The 21,774-nt window shown below is 48.5% G+C and overlaps 1 protein-coding gene across 1 annotated transcript in view; it reads right to left on the reverse strand.

Moving 5' to 3' along the window:
* The window catches only part of LOC138753063 (neuroligin-2-like), a 464,672-nt gene that overhangs the window by 418,644 nt on the left and 24,254 nt on the right, over positions 1-21,774 (reverse strand). Inside the window, exon 2 of the mRNA XM_069915655.1 lies at positions 20,439-20,495. Within this exon, the coding sequence (XP_069771756.1) occupies positions 20,439-20,495 (57 nt within the window). The remainder of the gene's footprint in view (positions 1-20,438; positions 20,496-21,774) is intronic.

Here is a 21,774-nt window from a genome sequence, read left to right on the forward strand (position 1 = left end):
TCTGAAGTGGGGTGGAGGAGTGATCTGGAGTGGTGTGAAACAGTGATCTGGAGTGGGATGAAACAGTGATCTGGAGTGGTGAGGAACAGTGACCTGGAGTGGTGTGGAACTGGGATCTGGTGTGTTGTGGAACAGTGATCTGGAGTTGGATAGGACAGTGATCTGGACTGTTGTGGATCAGTGATCTGGAGTGGAGTGCATCAGTGATCTGGAGTTCGGTGGAACCGTGGTTTTGAGTACGATTGACCAGTGACCAGGAGTAGGGGTGGAACTGTGATCTGGAGTGGTGTGGAAAACTCATTTGGAGTGGGGTGGAACAGTTAACTAGAGTGGAGTGGAACAGTGATCTGGAGTGTTGTGGAACAGTGACCTAGACTAGGGTGGAACAGTGATCTGGAGTAGTGTGGAACTAGGATCTGGAGTGGTGTGAAACAGTGATCTGGAATGGGATGGAACAGTGATCTGGATTGGAGTAGAACATTGATCTTGAGTGGTGTGGAACAGCGATCTGGAGTGGGATGAAACAGTGATCTGGATTGGTGTTGAACACTGATCTGGAGTGGTGCGTATCGGTGATCTGGAGTTCGGTGAAACAGTGGTCTTGAGTCAGAAGAAACAGTGACCAGGAGTGGGGTGGAACAATGATCTGGAATGGTGTAGTGCAGTGAACTGTAGTGTTGTGCAACTGTCATCTGGAGTGGGGTGGAACAGAGTTATGAAGTGGGATGGAACCATGATCTGGAGTGGGATGAAGCAGTGGTCTGAAGTGGGGTGGAGGAGTGATCTGGAGTGGTGTGAAACAGTGACCTGGAGTGGGATGAAACAGTGATCTGGAGTGGGATGAAACAGTGATCTGGAGTGGGATGAAACAGTGATCTGGAGTGGTGAGGAACAGTGACCTGGAGTGGTGTGGAACTGGGATCTGGTGCGTTGTGGAACAATGATCTGGAGTTGGATAGGACAGTGATCTGGACTGTTGTGGATCAGTGATTTGGAGTGGAGTGCATCAGTGATCTGGTGTGGGTTAGGTACATTGATCTGGTGTGGGCAGTATCAGTGATGTGGAGTGAGTGGAACAGTTACCTGGATTTGGATGTATCTGTGATCTGGAATGGGGAGCACCTGTGATCTGGAGTGGGGAGTATCTGTGATCTGGAGTTTGGAGGAACAGTGGTCTTGAGCGTGATGGAACAGTGATCAGGAATGGGCTGGAACAGTGACCTGGAATGGTGTGGAACAGTGACCTGGAATGGTGTGGAGCTGTAATCTGGAGTGGGACCAGAACACTGATTTGAAGTGGGGCAGAAAAATGATCTGGAGTGGGGCAGAAAAATGATCTGGAGTGGGGTGGATCTGCGAACAGGAGTGGGCTGGAACTATGATCTGGAGTGGGATGGAACAGTGATCTGGAGAAGGGTGGAAGTGTGATATGGAGTAGGATGCATTAGTGATCGGCAGTCAGGTGGAACAGTGATATGGAGTGGGATGAAACAGTAATGTGGACTGTTGTGGAAGAGTAATCTGGAGTGGGGCATATCGGTGATCTGGAGTTCGGTGGAACCGTGGTCTTGAGTGCGATGGACCAGTGATCAGGAGTAGGGGTGGAACTGTTGTCTAGAATGATGTGGAACAGTGATCGGGAGTGGTGTGGTACTGACATTTGGAGTGGGTTGGATTCATTATCTGGAGTGCAGTGGATCAGTAATCTGGAGTGTTGTGGAACATTCATCTGGGGTGGGGTGGAACAGTGATCTAGAGTTGGGTGGACAGTAATTTGGAGTATTGTGGAACAGTAATGTGGAGTGTTGGGGAAAATTCATTTGGAGTGGCGTAGAACAGTGACCTAGATTGAGGTGGAACAGTGATCTGGAGTAGTGTGGAACAAGGATCTGGAGTGGTGTGGAACCGTGATCTGGAATGCGGTGGAACAGTGATCTGGAATGGGGTGGAACAGTAATCTGGATTGGTGTAGAACACTGATCTTGAGTGGTGTGGAACAGTGATCTGGAGTGGTATGAAATAGTGATCTGGAGTGGTGTGGAACAGTGATCTGGAGTGGTATGAAACAGTGATCTGGAGTGGAGTGCAACAGTGATCTGGTGTGGGTTAGGTACATTGATCTGGTGTGGGCAGGATCAGTGATCTGAAGTGGGTGGAACAGTGATCTGGAATTGGATGGATCTGTGATCTGGAGTGTGGAGGATCTGTGTTCTGGAGTTGGGAGTATCGGTGAACTGGAGTTTGGAGGAACAGTGGTCTTGAATTTGATGGAACAGTGATCAGGAATGGGCTGGAACAGTGACCTGGAGTGGTGTGGAACAGTGACCTGGAATGGTGTGGAACAGTGACCTGGAATGGTGTGGAACAGTGACCTGGAATGGTGTGGAGCTGTGATCTGGAGTGGGGTCAGAACTCTGATCTGGAGTGGGGCAGAAAAATGATCTGGAGTGGGGTGGATCTGCAATCAAGAGTGGGCTGGAACAGTGATCGGGAAAAGGGTGGAAGTGTGATCTGTAGTAGGAAGCATCAGTGATATGGAGTTAGGTGGAACAGTTATCTGGAGTTGGATTGAACAGTGATCTAGATTTGGATGGAACAAGCATCTGTATTGTTGTGGAACAGTGATCTGGAGTAGGGTGCAAAGGATGTCTGGAGTGTGATGGAATAGTGACCTGGAGTGCATTGGAATAGTAATCTGGAGTGCGGTGGAACAGTAATCTGGAGTGCGGTGGATCAGTAATCTGGAGTGTGGTGAAACGGTCATGTGGAGTGCTGTTGAACAGTGACCTGGAGTGGGTGGAACAGTGATCTGGAGTGGGGCTGAAGTGTGATCTGGAGTGGGGTGGATCTGCGACCTGGAGTGGGATGGAACAGTAATATAGATTTGCATGGAACAATGATCTGGAGTGTTATGGAAAAGTGATCTGGAGTAGGATGGAACAGAAATGTGGAGTGGTGTGGATCAGTTACCTGGTGTTCAGTAGAACAGTGATCTGGAGTAGGTGGGTCAGTGATCTGGAGTGTTGCGGATCAGTAACATGGAGTGGGGTTGAACTGTGATCTGCAGTGGGTTAGGTACATTGATCTGGTGTGGGGTGGAATTGTAATCTGGAGGGAGGAGGATCTTTGATCTGGAGTGGTGTGGAACTGTGATGTGATGGAACAGTGTTATGGAGTGTGAAGAAACAGTGAACTGAAGTAGGATGGAACAGTGATCTGGAGTGGGGTGGAACAGTGATCTGGTGTGGTGTGGAACAGTGATGTGGAGTGGTGTGGAACAGTGATGTGGAGTGGTGTTGAACTGTGATCTGGAGTCGGATGAATCAGTGTTATGGAATGGTGTGGAACAGTGATTTGGAGTTAGGTAAGACAGTAATCTGGACTAATGAGTGTTGTGGAACAGTATCTGGAGTGGCGCGTATCAGTGATCTGGAGTTCCATGCAACAGTTGTCTTGAGTCTGCTGGAACAGTGATCAGGAGTGGGATGGAACAGTGATCTGCAGTGGGGTGGAACAGTGACCTGCAGTGGTGTGTAACTCGGATCCGGAGTGTTGTAGAACAGTTATCTGGAGTAGTGTGCAACAGTGAACTGGAGTCGGAACAGTAATCTGGAGTGGCGTGGAACAGTGATCTGGAGTGGGATGAAACAGTGATTTGGAGTGGTGTGGAACTGTCACCTGGAGTAGGATGAAACAGTGCTATGGAGTGGTGTGGAACAGTGATCTGGAGTGTGGTGAATCAGTGATCTGGAGTGCAGAGGATCATTAATCTGGAGTGTTGTGGAACAAAGATCTGGAGTCGGGTCGATCTGCAATCTGAAGTGGGGTGGACCAGTGTTATGGAGTGGGATCAGAAGTGATCTGGAATGTGGGGATCTGCAATCTGAAGTGGGATGGAACAGTGTTATGGAGTGTGAAGAATTAGTGATCTGAAGTATGATGGAACAGTGATCTGCAGTGGTATGAAACATTGATCTGGAGTGGGATGAAGCAGTGATGTGGAGTGGGGTTGAACTGTGATCTGGAGTCGGATGAATCAGTGTTATGGAGTGGTGTGGAACAGTGATTTGGAGTGAGATAGGGCAGTAATCTGGACTAATGAGCACTGTGGAACAGGATCTGGAGTGGTGCGTATCGGTGATCTGGAGTCCGATGCAACAGTTGTCTTGAGTCTGCTGGAACAGTGATCAGGAGTGGGGTGGAACAGTGATCTGCAGTGGGGTGGAACACTGACATGGAGTGGTGTGGAACTCGGATCCAGAGTGTTGTGCAACAGTGATCTGGAGTGAGGTAGAACAGTGATCTGGAGTGGTGTGGAACAGTGATCTGGAGTGGTGTGGAACAGTGATCTGGAGTGGGATGAAACAGTGATCTGGAGTGGGATGAAACAGTGATTTGGCGTGGTGTAGAACTGTCATCTGGAGTAGGATGAAACAGTGTTATGGAGTGGTGTGGAACAGTGATTTGGAATGGGATAGGAAAGTAATCTAGACTAATGTGGATCAGTGATCTGGAGTGTTGTGGAACAGGATCTGGAGTAGTGCGTATCGGTGATCTGGAGTTCGATCCAACAGTTGTCTTGAGTCTGCTGGAACAGTGATCAGGAGTGGGATGGAACAGTGATCTGCAGTGGGGTGGAACTGGGAGGCGGAGTGTTGTGGAACAGTGATCCGTAGTGTTGTTCAACAGTGATCTGGTGTGGGGTGGAACAGTGATCTGGAGTTGTGTGGAACAGTGATCTGGAGTGGTGTGGAACAGTGATCTGGAGTGGGATGAAACAGTGATGTGGAGTGGGATGAAACAGTGATCTGGAGTTGTGTAGAACAGTGAGCTGGAGTGGTGTGGAACAGTGATCTGGAGTTGTGTAGAACAGTGAGCTGGAGTGGTGTGCAACAGTCATCTGGAGTGTGGTGAATCAGTGATCTGGAGTGCAGAGGATCATTAATCTGGAGTGTTGTGGAACAAATATCTGGAGTGGGGTCAATCTGCGATCTGAAGTGGTATGGAACAGGATTATGGAGTGTGAAGAAACAGTGATTTGAAGTGGGAAGGAACAGTGATCTGGAGTGGGATCAGAAGTGATATGGAGTGTGGAGGATCTGTGATCTGGAGTGGGATGGAACAGTGTTATAAAGTGGTGTGGAACAGTGATCTGGAGTGGGATCAGAATAGTAATCTGGAGTGGGGTGGATCTGTGATCTGGAGTGGGATGGAACAGTGATGTGGAGTGGTGTTGAACTGTGATCTGGAGTGGGATGTAACAGTGATCTGCAGTGGCGTGGAACAGTGACCTGCAGTGGTGAGGAACTGGGAGTTGGAGTGTTGTCGAACATGATATGAAGTGGTGCGTGTCGGTGATCTGGAGTTCGATGCAACAGTAGTCTTGAGTCCGATGGAACAGTGATCAGGAGTGGGGTGGAACAGTGATTTGGAGTTGTGTAGAACAGTGAACTGGAGTGGTATGCAACAATCATCTGGAGTGGTGTGCCACAGTCATCTGGAGTGTGGTGAATCAGTGATCTGGAGTGCTGTGGATCATTAATCTGGAGTGTTGTGGAACAAAGATCTGGAGTAGGTGGATCTGTGATCTGCAATGGGATGGAACAGTGTTATGGAGTGTAAAGAAACAGTGATCTGAAGTGGGATGGAATGGTGATCGGGAGGGGGGTCAGATGTGATCTGGAGTGTGGAGGATCTGTGATCTGTAGTGGGGTGGAACAGTGTTATGGAGTCAGATGGAACATTGATCTTGAGTGGGATGGAACAGTGATCTGGAGTGGGGTCAGAAGTAATCTGGAGTGGGGAAGATCTGTGATCTGGAGTGGGGTGGAACAGAGATCTGGAGTGAGGAGGATCTGTGATCTGGAGTGGGGAGGATCTGAGATCTGGAGTGGGGAGGATCTGTGATCTGGAGAGGGGAGTATCTGTGATCTGGAGTTTGGAGGAACAGTGGTCTTGAGTGTCATGGAACAGTGATCAGGAGTTGGTGATTTGTTGTGGGAAGGAAGAGTGCTCTTGAATGGGGCGGAAATTTGATTTGGAGTGGGTGGAACAGGATCTGGAGTGCGAATGAACAGTGATCTGGAATGGGATCAGAACACTGATCTGGAGTGGGGCTGAAAAAAGAACTGGAGTGGGGTGGATCTGCGATCTGGAGTGAGATGGAACAGTGATCAGTAGTCAGATAGAAAAGTGATCTGGAGTTGCAGGAACAGTGATTTGTGGGTTGTGAACTGTAATGTGGAGTGGGGAGGATCTGGGAGCTGGAGTGTGATGGACTAGTGTTATGGCGTGGGATGGAAGGGTGATCTGGAGTGGCGCGGAACTGTGATTTGTAGTGGGAAGGAACAGTGATCTTTACTGGGGCGGAAAAGTGATCTGGAGTGCGAATGAACAGTGATCTGGAGTGCAAATGAACAGTGATCTGGAGTGCGAATGAACAGTGATCTGGAGTGCGAATGAACAGTGATCTGGAATGGGATCAGAACACTGATCTCTAGTGGGGCAGAAAAAAGAGAAAAAAGATCTGGAGTTGGGTGGATCTGCGATCTGGAGTGAGATGGAACAGTGATCTGAAGTCAGGTGGAAAAGTGATCTGGAGTTGCAGGAACAGTGATTTGTGAGTTGTGAACTGTAATCTGGAGTGGGGAGGATCTGGGATCTGGAGTGTGATGGACCAATGTTATGGCGTGGGATGGAACAGTGATCTGAAATGGGATGTAACAGTGATCTGGTGTGAGGTGGAACCGTGATCCGGAGTAGGGTGGAAGAGTTATCTGGAGTAGGGTGGATATTGAACTGGAGTTATATGGATCAGTGATCTGGAGTGGGATCAGAAGTGATCTGTAGTGGGGAGGATCTGTGATCTGGAGTGGGATGGAACAGTGCTATGGGGTGGGGTGGATCTGCGATGGAACAGTGATCTTGTAGTGGATGGAACAATGAACTAGAATTGCATGGATCAGAGATCAGGAGAAGGGAGGATCTGTGATCTGGAGTGGCATCAGAACACTGATCTGGAATGGGGTGGAACAGTGATCTGAAGTGGGATAGAACAGTGATCTAGTGTGAGGCTGATGTGTGATCTGGAGTGGGGTGGATCTGCGACCTGGAGTGGGATGGACCAGTGTTATGGAGAGGGTGGAACAGTGATCTGGAGTTGTGTAGAACAGTGAACTGGGGTGGTGTGCAACAGTAATCTGGAGTGTGGTGAATCAGTGATCTGGACTGCAGTGGATCATTAATCTGGAGTGATGTGGAACAAAGATCTGGAGTGGGGTCGATCTGCAATCTGAAGTGGGATGGAACAGTGTTATGGAGTGTGAAGAAAGAGTGATCTGAAGTAGGATGGAACAGTGTTATAGAGTGTGAAGAAACAGTGATCTGAAGTAGGATGGAACAGTTAACTGGAGTGGGGTGGAACAGTGATCTGGTGTGGTGTGGAACAGTGATCTGGAGTGGTGTGGAACAGTGATGTGGAGTGGTGTGGAACAGTGATGTGGAGTGGTGTTGAACTGTGATCTGGAGTCGGATGAATCAGTGTTATGGAATGGTGTGGAACAGTGATTTGGAGTTAGATAAGACAGTAATCTGGACTAATGAGTGTTGTGGAACAGTATCTGGAGTGGCGTGTATCGGTGATCTGGAGTTCGATGCAACAGTTGTCTTGAGTCTGCTGGAACAGTGATCAGGAGTGGGGTGGAACAGTGATCTGCAGTAGGTTGGAACAGTGACCTGCAGTGGTGTGTAACTCGGATCCGGAGTGTTGTAGAACAGTTATCTGCAGTAGTGTGCAACAATGAACTGGAGTCGGAACAGTAATCTGGAGTGGTGTGGAACAGTGATCTGGAGTGGGATGAAACAGCGATTTGGAGTGGTGTGGAACTGTCACCTGGAGTAGGATGAAACAGTGTTATGGAGTGGTGTGGAACAGTGATCTGGAGTTGTGTAGAAAAGTGAGCTGGACTGGTGTGCAACAGTCATCTGGAGTGGGGTGGATCTGCTATTTGGAGTGTAGAGTATCGGTGATCTGGAGTTCAGAGGAACAATGGTCTTGAGTGTAATGGAACAGTGATCGGGGTGGGCTGGAAAAGTGATCTGGCGTGGTGTGGAACAGTGATCTGGAGTGGGATGAAGCAGTGATGTGGAGTGGGGTTGAACTGTGATCTGGAGTCGGATGAATCAGTGTCATGGAGTGGTGTGGAACAGTGATTTGGAGTGAGATAGGACAGTAATTTGGACTAATGAGCGCTGTGGAACAGGATCTGGAGTGGTGCGTATCGGTGATCTGGAGTTCGATGCAACAGTTGTCTTGAGTCTGCTGGAACAGTGATCAGGAGTGGGGTGGAACAGTGATCTGCAGTGGGGTGGAACAGTGACATGGAGTCGTGTGGAACTCGGACCCAGAGTGTTGTGGAACAGTGATCTGGAGTGGTGTGCAATAGTGATCTGGAGTGGGGTAGAACAGTGATCTGGAGTGGTGTGGAACAGTGATCTGGAGTTGTGTAGAACAGTCAGCTGGACTAATGAGCGCTGTGAAACAGGATCTGGAGTGGTGCAAATCGGTGATCTGGAGTTCGATGCAACAGTTGTCTTGATTCTGCTGGAACAGTGATCAGGAGTGGGGTGGAACCGTGATCTGCAGTGGGGTGGAACAGTGACGGAGTCGTGTGGAACTCGGATCCAGAGTGTTGTGGAACAGTGATCTGGAATGGTGTGCAACAGTGATCTGGAGTGGTGTGGAACAATGATCTGGAGTGGTGTGGAACAATGATCTGGAGTGGTGTGGAACAATGATCTGGAGTGGGATGGAACAGTGTTATAAAGTGGTGTGGAACAGTGATCTGGAGTGGGATCAGAATAGTGATCTGGAGTGGGGTGGATCTGTGATCTGGAGTGGGATGGAACAGTGATCTGGAGTTGCAGGAACTGTGATTTGTGAAGTGTGAACTGTAATCTGGAATGGGGAGAATCTGGGATCTGAAGTGTGATGGACCAGTTTTATGGAGTGGGATGGAACTTTGACCTGAAATGGGATGGAACAGAGATCTGCCGCGGGGTGGAACAGTGTTATGGAGTGGGATGGAGCAGTGATCTGCAGTGGGATGAAACCATGATCTGGAGTGGGATGAAACAGTGATGTGGAGTGGGGTGGAGGAGTGAGTTGGAGTGGTGTGGAACAGTGATCTGGAGTGGGATGAAACAGTGATCTGCCGTGGGGTGGAACCATGACCTGGAGTGGTGTGGAACTGGGAGCTGGAGTGGTGTGGAACTGTGATCTGGAGTGGGATGGAACAGTGTTATAAAGTGGTGTGGAAAAGTGATCTGGAGTGGGATCAGAATAGTGATCTGGAGTGGGGTGGATCTGTGATCTGGAGTGGGATGGAACAGCGATCTGGAGTTGCAGGAACTGTGATTTGTGAAGTGTGAACTGTAATCTGGAATGGGGAGAATCTGGGATCTGAAGTGTGATGGACCAGTTTTATGGAGTGGGATTGGACAGTGACCTGAAATGTGATGGAACAGAGATCTGGAGCGGGATGGAACAGTGTTATGGAGTGGGATGGAGCAGTGATCTGCAGTGGGATGAAACCATGATCTGGAGTGGGATGAAACAGTGATGTGGAGTGGGATGGAGGAGTGAGTTGGAGTGGTATGGAACAGTGATCTTTAATAGGGCGGAAAAGTGCTATAGAGTGGGGAGGATCTGCGATCTGGAGTCAGATGGAACAGTGATCTGGAGTTGGATTGAAAAGTCATCTGGAGTTGCAGGAACAGTGATTTGTGGGTTGTCAACTGTAATCTGGACTGGGGAGCATCTGTGATCTGGGGTGTGATGGACCTGTGTTATGGAGTGGGGTGGAACTGTGATCTGGAGTTGTGTAGAACAGTGAACTGCAGTGGTGTGTAACTGTTATCTGGAGTAGTGCGCAACAGTCATCTGGAGTGTGGTGAATCAGTGATCTGGAGTGTTGTGGAACAAAGATCTGGAGTGGGGTCGATCAGCAATCTGAAGTGGGATGGAACAGTGTTATGGAAAGGGATCCGAAGTGATTTGGAGTGTGGAGGATTTGCAATCTGAAGTGGGATGGAAGAGTGTTATGGAGTGTGAAGAAACAGTGATCTGAAGTAGGCTGGAACAGTAATCTGGAGTGGGGTGGAACAGTGATCTAGAGTGGTGTGGAACAGTGATCTGGAGTGGGATGAATCAGTGTTATGGAGTGGTGTGGACCAGTGATTTGGAGTGGGATAGGACAGTGATCTTCAGTGGAGATGAACTGTGATCTGGAGTGGGATCAGAAGTGATCTGGAGTGTGGAGGATCTGTGATATGGAGTGGGATTGAACAGTGTTATAGAGTCAAATGGAACATTGATCTGGAATTGGATGGAACATTGATCTGGGGGGGGAGGATCTGTGATCTGGAGTGGGTGGAACAGTGATCTGGAGTGTGGAGGATTTGTGATCTGGAGTGGGGAGGATCTGCGATCTGGAGTGGGAAATATCGGTGATCTGGACTTCGGAGGAACAGTGGTGTTGAGTGTGATGGAACAGTGATCAGGAATGGGATGAAACAAGGATCTGGAGTGGTGTGCAACATTAATTCGAGTGGTGTGGAACAGTGATCTGGAGTGGGGAGGATCTGTGATCTGGAGTGGGGAGTATCAGTGATCTGGAGTTTGGAGGAACAGTGTTCTTGAGTGTGATGGAACAGTGATCAGGATTGGGCTGGAACAATGATCTGGAGTGGTGTGTAACAGTGATCTGGAGTTGTGCGGATCTGAGATTTGTAGTGGGAAGGAACAGTGATCTTTCATGGGGCGGAAATGTGATTTGGAGTGGGTTGGAATAATGATCTGGAGTGTTGTGGAACAGTCATCTGGAGTGGGGTGGTTCAGTGATCTGGAGTGTTGTGGATCAGTGACCTGGAGTGGGGTTGAACTGTAATCTGCAGTGGGTTAGGTACATTGACCTGGTGTGGGGTGGAATAGTGATCTGGAGTGAGGAGGATCTTTGATCTGGAGTGGTGTGGAACTGTACTCTGGAGTGGTGAGTATTGGTGATCTGGAGTTCGATGGGACAGTGGTCTTGAGCGCGATGGAAAAGTGATCAGGATTTGGGTGGAACAGTGATCTGGAGTGGTGTGGAATTGTCATCTGGAGTAGGGTGTAGCAGTGTTATGGAGTGGGTTGTATCTGCGATGGAACAGTGATCTTGTAGTGGATGGAAGAGTGATCTGGAATTGGATGGAGCAGAGGTCTGGAGATGGGAGCATGGGAGATCTGGAGTGGGATGGAACAGTGGGGAGTGGGATGGAACATTGAACTGGAGTGGGATGGAACACAGATTTGGAGTGGGCTGGAACAGTGTTATGCAGTGGGGTGGAACAATGATCTGGAATGGGATGGAACAGTGATCTGGAGTTGAATCAGAAGTGATCTGGAGTGTAGAGGATCTGTGATCTGGAGTGCGATGTAAGTGTTATGGAGTCAGATGGAACATTGATCTGGAGTGGGATGGAACAGTGATCTGGAGTGGGATAAGAAGTGATCTGGAGTGGGGATGATCTGTGATCTGGAGTGGGGAGTATTGGTGATTTGGAGTTCACATAAACATTGGTCTTGAGTGTGATGGAACAGTGATAAAGAGTGGGCTGGGACAGTGATCTGGAATGGTGTGGAACAGTGATCTGGATTGGTGAGGAACTGTGATTTATAGTGGGAAGGAACAGTCATCTTGAATGGGGTGTAAATCTGATTTGGAGTGGGATGGAACAGAGATCTGGAGTGTGAATGATCTGGAATGGGATCAGAAAATTGATTTGGAGTTGGTCTGAAAAATGATCTGGAGTGGGGTGGATCTGCGATCTGGAGTGAGATGGAACAATGATCTGGAGTCGGATGGAAAAGTGATCTGGAGTTGCAGGAACAGTGATTTTGGGGTTGTGAACTGTAATCTGGAGTGGGGAAGATCTGGAGTGTGATGGACCAGTGTTATGGCGTGTGATGGAACAGTGATCTGAAATGGGATATAACATTGATCTGTTGTGAGGTGGAATCGTGATCCAGAATAGGGTTGAAGGGTGATCTGGAGTGGGGTGCACATTGAACTGGTGTTGTATGGAACAGTGTTCTTGAATTGAGGGAACAGTGATCTGGAGAGGGATGGATCAGTGATGTGGAATGGGATGGAACAGTAATCTGGAGTGGGTTGGAACATGATCTGGAATGGGGTGGAACAGTGATCTGGAGTGGGGTGGATCAGTGATCTGAGTAGGTTGAAAAGAGATCTGGAGTGTGGTGGAACAGTAATCTGGAGTGCGGTGGAACAGTAATCTGGAGTGTTGTGCAACAGTAATCTGGAGTGGGGTGGAACAGTGATCTGGAGTGGAGTGGAACAGTGATCTGGAGTGGTGTGGAACAGTGATCTGGAGTGGTGATGAACTGTGATTTGTAGTGGGAAGGAACAGTGATCTTGAATCGGGTGGAAATGTGAATTTGAGTGGGGTGGAACAGTGATCTGGAGTGTGAATGAACAGTGATCTGGAATGGGATCAGAACACTGTGGGGCAGAAAAATGATCTGGAGTGGGGTGGATCTGCGATCTGGAGTGAGATGGAAAAGTGATCTGGTGTTGCAGGAACAGTGATTTGTGGGTTGTGAACTGTAAACTGGAGTGTGGAGGATCTGAGATCTGAAATGGAATGGAACAGTGTTCTGTTGTGAGGTGGAACCGTGATCCAGAGTAGGGTGGAAGAGTGATCTGGAGTGGGGTGGACATTGAACTGGAGTTGTATGGAACAATGATCTGGAGTGGGATCAGAAGTGACCTGGAGTGGGGAGGATATGTCATCTGAAGTGGGATGGAACAGTGTTATGGAGTGGTGTGGATCTACGATGGAACAGTGATCTTGGAGTGCATGGAAAAGTGAACTGGAATTGCCTGGATCAGAGATCTGGAGAAGGGAGGATCTGTGATCTGGAGTGGATAAGGTATATTGATCTGGTGTGAGGTGTATCAGTGATCTGGAGTGGGATGGATATGTGATCTGGAGTGGGGAGTATCTGTGAACTGTGGTGGGGAGTATCAGTGATCTAGACTTCGGAGGAACAGTGGTCTTGAGTGTGATGGAACAGTAATTTGTAGTGGGATGGAATAGTGATCTTGAGTGGGGCGGAAGAGTGATTTGGAGTTGGGTGGAACACTCATCTGGAGTGGGAATGAACAGTTATCTGGAGTGGGATCAGAATACTGATCAGGAGTGGGGCGGAGAAATGATCTGGAGTGGCATGGATCTGTGATCTGGAGTGGGATGGAACAGTGATCTGGAGTGGGATGTAAAAGTGATCTGGGGTTGCAGGAACAGTGATTTGTGAGGTGTGAACTGTAATCTGGAAGGGGGAGAATCTGGGATCTGGAGTGTGATGGACCAGTTTTATGGAGTGGGATGGAACAGTGATCTGAAATGGGATGGAACAGTGATCTGTTGTGAGGTGGAACAGTGATCTGGAGTGGTGTGGAAGACTGATGAGTGGGGGGAGTAGTGATCTGGAGTGGTGTGGAACAGTGATCTGGGATGGGAAGAATCAGTGATCTGGAGTTGTATGGAACAGTGCTCTTGGGTGCACTGGAACAGTGATCAGGAGTGTTGTGGAACAGAGATCTGGACTGGGATGGAACAGTGTTATGGAGTGGGATGGAGCAGTGATCTGGAGTGGAATGAAACAATGATCTGGAGTGGGTTGGAGGAGTGATCTGGAGTGGTGTGGAACAGTGGACTTGGGTGCGCTGGAACAGTGATGAAGAGTGTTGTGGAACAGTGAACTGGAGTGCGGTGGATCAGAAATCTGGAGTGTTGAGGAACAAAGATCTGGATTGCGATGAAACAGTGATCTGCAATGGGATGAAACAGTGATCTGGAGTGGGGTGGAGGAGTTATCTGGAGTTGTGTGGAACAGTGATCTTGTGTGCGGAGGATCAGTAATCTGGAATGTTGAGGAACAGAGATCTGGACTGGAATGGAAAAGTGTTATGGAATCTGGAGTGTGATGGACCTGTGTTATGGAGTGGGAGGTAACCGTGAGCTGGAGTGGGATGAAACAGTGATGTGGAGTGGGGTGGAGGAGTGATCTGCAGTGGGGTGGAACGGTGACCTGGAATAATGTGGAACTGGGATCTGGAGTGTTGTGGAACAGGATGTGGAGTGGTGTGTATCGGTGATCTGGAGTTCGATGCAGCAGTAGTCTTGAGTCCGATGGAACAGTGATCAGGAGTGGGCTGGAACAATGATCTGGAGTGGTGTGTAACAGTGATCTGGAGTTGTGCGGATCTGAGATTTGTAGTGGGAAGGTTAGTGATCTTTCATGGGGCGGAAATGTGATTTGGAGTGGGATGGAACAGTGATCCGGAGTGCGAATGAACAATGATCTGGAATGGGATCAGAACACTGATCTGTAGTGGGGCTGAAAAAAGATCTGGAGTGGGGTGGATCTTTGATCTGGAGTGAGATGGAACAGTGATCTGGAGTCGGATGGAAAAGTGATCTGGAGTTGCAGGAGCAGTTATTTGTGGGTTGTGAACTGTAATCTGGAATGGTGAGGATCTGGAATCTGGAGTGTGATGGGCCTGTGTTATGGAGTGGGGTAGAAGAGTGATCTGGAGATGTGTAGAACAGTGAACTGGAGTGGTGTGCAACAGTCATCTGATGTGTGGTGAATCAGTGATCTGGAGTGCAGTGGATAATTAATCTGGAGTGTTGTAGAACAAAGATCTGGAGTGGGGTAGATCTGCAATCTGAAGTGGGATGGAACAGTGTTATGGAGTGTGAAGAAACAGTGATCTGAACTGGGATGGAACAGTGATCTAGAGTGGGATCAGAAGTGATCTGGAGTGTTGAGGATCTGTGATCTGGAATGGAATGGAACAGTGTTATGGAGTCAGATGGAACATTGATATGGAGTGGGATGGAACCGTGAGCTGGGGTGGGGAGGTTTTGTGATCTGGAGTGGGGTGGAACAGTGATCTGGAGTGGGGAGGATCTGTGATCTGGAGTGGGGAGGATCTGTGATCTGGAGTGGGGAGAATCTGTGATCTGGAGTGGGGAGGATCTGTGATCTGGAGTGGGGAGGATCTGTGATCTGGAGTGGGGAGGATCTGTGATCTGGAGTGGGGAGGATCTGCGATCTGGACTGGGGAGGATCTGCGATCTGGAGTGGGGAGTATCGGTGATCTGGAGTTCAGAGGAACAGTGGTCTTGAGTGTGATTGAACAGTGATCAGGAGTGGGCTGGATCAGTGATCTGGAGTGGTGTGGAACAGTGATCTGGAGTGGTGTGGAACAGTGATCTGGAGTGGTGTGGAACAGTGATCTGGAGTGGGAAGGAACAGTGAAATTTAATGGGGCAGAAAAGTGATTTGGAGTGGGGTGGAACAGTGATCTGGAATTCGAATGAACTGTGATCTGGAATGGGATCTGAACAGTGATCTGTAGTGGGGCTGAAAAAAGATCTGGAGTAGGGTGGTTCTGTGATCTGGAGTGTGATGGAACAGCGATCTGGAGTCGGACGGAAATGTTATCTGGAGTTGCAGGAACAGTGATTTGTGGGTTGTGAACTGTAATCTGGAGTGGGGAGGATCTGGGATCTGGAGTGTGATGGACCTGTGTTATGGAGTGAGGTGGATCTGTGCAGTGATTTGGAGTTGTGTAGAACAGTGAACTGGAGTGGTTTGCAACAGTCATCTGGAGTGGTGTACAACAGTCATCTGGAGTGTGGTGAATCAGTGATCTGGAGTGCAGTGGATCATTAATCTGGAGCGTTGTGGAACAAAGATCTGGAGTGGGGTCGATCTGCAATCTGAAGTGGGATGGAACAGTGTTATGGAATGTGAAGAAACAGTGATCTGAAGTGGTGTGGAAAGTGATCTGGAGAGGGGTGTATTAGTGATCTGGAGTGGTGTGGAACAGTAATCTGGAGTGATGTGGAACAGTGATCTGGAGTGGTGTGGAATTGTCATCTGGAGTGGTGTGGATCTGTAGTGGTGTGTATCAGTGATCTGTGGTCATGTGTAACGGTGATCTGGAGTGATGTGGAAATGTCATCTGGTATTGGAATGGATCATGATCTGGAATTGGTTGGATCAGAGATCTGGAGTGTGTTGGATCAGTGATCTGGTAAGGGGTGAATCAGTGATCTGGAATCAGATAAAACACTGATCTGGAGTAGGATGCATCAGTGATCTGGAGTGGTGTGGAATGGTGATCTGGAGTGAGGTGCAACAGTGATCTGGAGTGGGGTGAGTACACTGATCTGGTGTGGGGTGGAACAATGGTCTGGAGTGGGGTAGGTACAGTGATCTGGTGTTTGGTGGAACAATGATCAGTGGGGGTTGGATCCATGTTCTGGAGTGGGGATAGAACAGAGATCTGGATTGTGGTGTGATATAGATCTGGGGCATAGAAGAATGAGGGGAGATTTGATCAAGGTGGGGGGATGAATGGGGGAAGAGTGGCATTGCTTGTCAGGAAAAATATCACAGTTGTGCTCAGGCAGGACAGACCAGAGGGCTCGTCTACTGAGGGTATATTGTTGAGTTGAGGAATGGGAAAGTTCTGACCACACTCATGGGGTTGTATTATAGACTGCCCAATAGTCAACGAGAACTGGAGGTGCAAATCTGTAGAGGGATAGTAGCCAGCTACTGGGAACACAAGTTTGTGATATTAAGAGATATTAATTATCAACCTATTGACTATACCATAAAAGGACTGGATGGCTTGGAGTTTGTCATTGTGTTCAGGAAAGTTTTCTAAATCAATATATAGAGGTACCAACAAGAGAGAGTGCAATACTGGATCTCGTATTGGGGAACGAGACAGGAAAGGAGACAGAAGTATGTGTGGGGGAACATTTTGGGTCCAGTGATCATAACGCCATTATTTTCAAATTAATTATGGAGGAGGATGGGTCTGGATCTTGGGTTGAGATTTTAAATTAGAGAAAGGCTAACTTTGAGGAAATGAGAAAGGATCTAGAATGCGTGGATCAGGATAAATTGTTTCCGGGCAAAGATGTGTGAGGTAAATTGAGGCCCTTCAAAGGTGACATGTTGAGAGTACAAAGTTTGTATGTACCTGTCAGGATTATGGCAAAGTTAGAAGGCATGGGGAACCTTGGTTTTCAGGGAATATTGGGGATTTGGTTCGGAAGAGAGGTGTAGAACAGGTGTAGGCAACACGGAGCAAATGAGGTACTTGAGGAGTATAAAAAATGCAAGAAAACTTCAGGAAAGAAACCAGGAAGTTAAAAGAAGACATGAGGTTGCTTTGGCAGACAATGTGAAGGAAAATCCTAAGGGTTTCCACAGATATATAGAGAGCAAAAGGATGGGAAGGGACAAAATTGGTCCCCTTGAAGATCAGAGTGGTCGGCTTTGTATGGGGCCAGAACAGATGGGGATTTCATAAATGTTTTGTTTTCATCAGTGTTCACTCAGGAAACAGGAACAGAGTTGTGGGAAGTAAGGAAAACAAGCAGTGAGGTCATGGAACTTTACAGATTAAAGAGGAGGAAGTGCTTGTCGTCTTAAAGCAAATAAGGGTGGATAAATCCCCAGGGCCTGACAAGATATTCTCTCGGACCTTGAGGTAGGTTCATGTAGAAGTTGCAGGGGCTCTGGCAGAAGTATTTAAAATGTCCGTTGCTGTGGGTGTGATGCCAGAGGATTGGAGGATAGCTCACGTTATTCCGTTGTTTTAAAAAAAGTCTCCAAAAGTAGCCCTGGAAATTATAGCCCAGTGAGCCTGATGTCAGTAGTAGGTAAGTGATTGGAAAGTGTTCTAAGAGATCAGATATACAGTTATTTGGATAGCCAGAAAATGATTAGGGAGAGTCGGCATGGCTTTGTGCATGGTAGGCTGTGTTTAACCTATCTTACAGAGCCTTTTGAGGAATTTACCAGGAAAGTTGATGAAGGAAAGGCTGTGGATGTTGTCTACCTGGACTTTAGAAAGGCCTTTGACAAGGTCCCACATAGGAGGTTAGTCAGGAAAGTTCAGATGTGAGGTATTCAAGGTGAAGTAGTGAACTGGATTCGACAATGGCTGGACGAGAGAAGCCAAAGAGTAGTGGTGGATGATGCTTCTGGGACTGGAGGCCTGTAACTAGTGGTGTGACTCAGGGATCGATGCTGGGACCACTGTCATTTGCCATCTCTATCAATGATCAGGATAATGTGGTAAATTGGATCAGCAAATTTGCAGATGACTGGAGGGGTTGTGGACAGAGAGGAAGGTTTTCAAAACTTGCACAGGGATCTGGACCTGCTGGAAAAACAGGCTGAAAAATGGCCGATGGAATTTAATGCAGTCAAGTGGGAGGTGTTGGATTTTAGAAGAACAAATCAAGACAAGACATACACGGTGAACGGTCGGGCACTGAGAAGTGCAGTCGAACAGAGGGATCTGGGAATACAGATACATAATTCCCTGAAAGTGGCGTCACAGGTGGACAGAGTTGTAAAGAGAGTGTTTGGCACATTGGCCTTCATAAATCGAAGTACTGAGTCCAGGAGTTGGGATGTGATGGTAAAGTTATATAAGACATTGGTGAGGCCAATTTTGGAGTATTGTGTGCAGTTTTGGAAACCAAACTACAGAAATGATATCAATAAGATGGAAAGAGTGCAGAGAAGATTTACTAAGATGTTGCCCAGACTTCAGGAACTGAGTTACAGGGAAAGGTTAAACAGGTTCTGATTTATTCCCTGGGGTATAGAAGAATGAGGGAGATTCTCTGGGGAGGGGGGGATAAATAGATCAAATGCAAACAAACTTTTTCCACTGAGGGTTGGTGAGATACAATCCAAAGAACATGGATTAAGGGTGAAAGGGGCAAAGTTTAGGGGAACATTGGGGGAAACCTGTTCACACAGAGAATGGTGGGAGTGTGGAATGAGCTACCAGCTGAAGTGGTGAACAGAGGCCCAATTTAAACTGAAAATTAAATTTGGGGAGGTACATGAGGGGGGGTGGGAGGTAGCAGGTCAGTGGCAGAATGATAGTTTGGCACAGACTAGAAGGATGAAGGGCCTGTTTCTGTGCTGTAGTTTTCTACGGTTCAATAGTTCCAACGACCCAGGGTTTGCGGTCCCCCCCCCCCTCCCCCTCCACTCCAGGCATGACCGGTGAGGAGCTGTCGGGCTCCTCCGCTGCGCGAATCCTCGGGACGGCGGGTGGGGCCCACGCGGTCAAGCACTGAGCAGTCGAGCCGAAGGGCCTGCTTCCTGTGCTGTACGTCTCTTGCGTCAGTTCCCCCCCCCCCGTTCACTCTCCTACCCCCACCTCTCCGTGCTCCGTACAGAGGAGGGATCTCTCTCCCCCCACCCCCACCCTCCCGCCCCCCCACAACCCTCCCGTTCCCCCCGCCTGGCGCCGAAGCGATTCTACGGGAGGCCAGCACGCGGCTTGAGAGCTCGCCTTCGCCTTGCCCCTGGTCTCGACGCGTTGAGAGGCTGACCAGCCCTCCATCCAACTCACCCTCCCACCCCCCACCCCTCCGCTTCGCAAGAGGCAAGGCTCTCGCTCGAGGGGACGGAGAAACTGCAGTGGGATCCGCTCCTGAGAAACTGCAGCCACGGCGGGGATCGCCGGAGGACCTGGCACGCTCGATTTGGATGTGACCCACTGCGGGTTCTTCCAAACGGCACCCACCTCCGATTCTCTGCCCCTGACGCTTCCTACCCCGACAAAGGGAAGCACTGGGTGGTCCTTGATTTCCTATGGGCGCTGCGTGACCTGCTGAGTTTCTCCAGCAAGGTTTGTGCACTGCGCTACCGTTTCCCCTTTGGGACGGAGCAAGTGGAAGAAAGGAGCGGACACCCACCCCCTCACCCCCACAAACACACACACCCACCCACCCACGCACACACACACACACACAAACACAACCACCCACCCACCCACCACGCTCACTCACACATCCTGCAATAAAACATTCCACGAGAAAAAAAAGCACTGCCATTTCAAATAGTCGTGACGCGTTTGCTGGCTGAATTGCAGACTCAATCTCACTTCAATTCTCCGCGAATCCCACCTCCCACCCCCCCCCCCAACCCCCACCCCCACCTCTCCCCACCCGTCCTCCACAGCGGCAAAAGTCAAGGGCGATTTGGCTTATTTAATCGTCCTCGTTTCGTTCTCACGTCTTAACTCTCGAAAACTTTACAGAACATGGAAAACAGACTCGTGTAAAAGTAAGAGGCGGGGTGGGGGGGGAGCGCATTTCGTCGAAGAGTACGAAAAAGTTTCGGAAGATGGAGAAAAAAAGGAAGAGAAGGTTTTGAAATAAAAGAAGATTTTTTTGTTTAATTAAAAAAAATATTCGGAGGGTGGGGAGGGAGGGAGGTGGGAGGTATCGTTAACATGCATCGGAAAAAAAAATACCTTCATCTCCAAGACCACGAAAGGCACCGTTATCGTCAGGATTTTTTGAGATCGGACCTAAGACCAAGAAAAAATGGGAGGAGAGAAAAAGAGATTTCAAAAAACATCATTTTCCGTGATTTATCCGTCATTTTTTTTTTGTTTTAAAAAAAAAGATACAATCAAGAATTGCTTTCAAAAATCCTAAGAAGATTTGCTTGGATTCTCTTTGGCAAAAGAAGGCAAACGTGAAGACACACAAAAAAAGAAAAAGTTTTTTGTTTTTGTTTTGTTCTGTCGTTCAACTTTTTTGTTTGTTTGTTAAAGCTGGATCGAGGAAGAGAGGGGGGGGGAATGAAAAATTATGCAAGTTAAAAAAAATTCCACCACCCACCCGCCCGCGAAAAAAAATTGTCGGCAAGAAAACTGACATTGCCTTTCTGAAGAATTCTTAAACGCATCAAGAAGGAAGTTTACTTTCCATAAAATACGGTTTGCTTTCTTCTTGTTTCGTAAAAACAACATTGTTTCTGCCTTTCCAGATCAAAGATATTTCGTGCTTTCAAAAAAAAAACTCCTTTGGTTCAAAATTAAGACCTCCTGCCCGAGCTTCCCAGCGCAATTTACCTGTTTCTCAAACCTCCGATTCAAGACCGACGCGCTGTTGGGCCGCCACCAGCCGAGAGAGTGAGCGTTCACTCGGCAGCGGCTCGCAGAGGGATCCGGCTGCAAGGTGGCAGGGGGGAGGCGAGTGAAGAGGAAAGGGCGTCCACGGCCGAGGGCTATGGAACAGAGGGATCTGTGTCGATAGCGTTGCAAAGAGTGCTTTTCTGACCGGGTTGGGCAGCGGGAGGGACCGGGGTTTGAAAGCCCCGCGAGTAGGTTCTCCCGCGTCTGCGTGGTACTCTGCTTTTCTCCCACCCTTCAAGATGTCCGGGGGAGGGGGGGATATTGTCGGTCAATTGGGGGTAATTGGGCGGGCACGTGGGCTGGAAGGGCTAAATTTAAAATTTATATTTCCATTAATCGTTGCAGAGATCAAATTTGGAGCATTGTGCGCAGTTTTGGCCACGTCACGACAGGAAAGATTTGAATAAGATTGAAAGAGGGCAGAGAAGATTAACTAGGATGTTGCCCAGACTTCAGGAACTGGGTTAACAGGTTCGGATTTTATTCCCTGCAGCCTAGAAGAATGAGGGGAGATTTGATGGAGGTATTTAAAATTATGAGGGGGGGTGGACAGAGTTAATGTGGACAGGCTTTTCCCATTGAGGGTGGGTGAGATACAAACCAGAGGACATGGGTTCAGGCAAGAGACATGAAATCACCTAAAATTGTCTGCCGTTGCGCCAGCCCA

This window comes from Narcine bancroftii, chromosome 2, assembly GCF_036971445.1.
Source record: "Narcine bancroftii isolate sNarBan1 chromosome 2, sNarBan1.hap1, whole genome shotgun sequence".
Taxonomy (NCBI): domain Eukaryota; kingdom Metazoa; phylum Chordata; class Chondrichthyes; order Torpediniformes; family Narcinidae; genus Narcine; species Narcine bancroftii.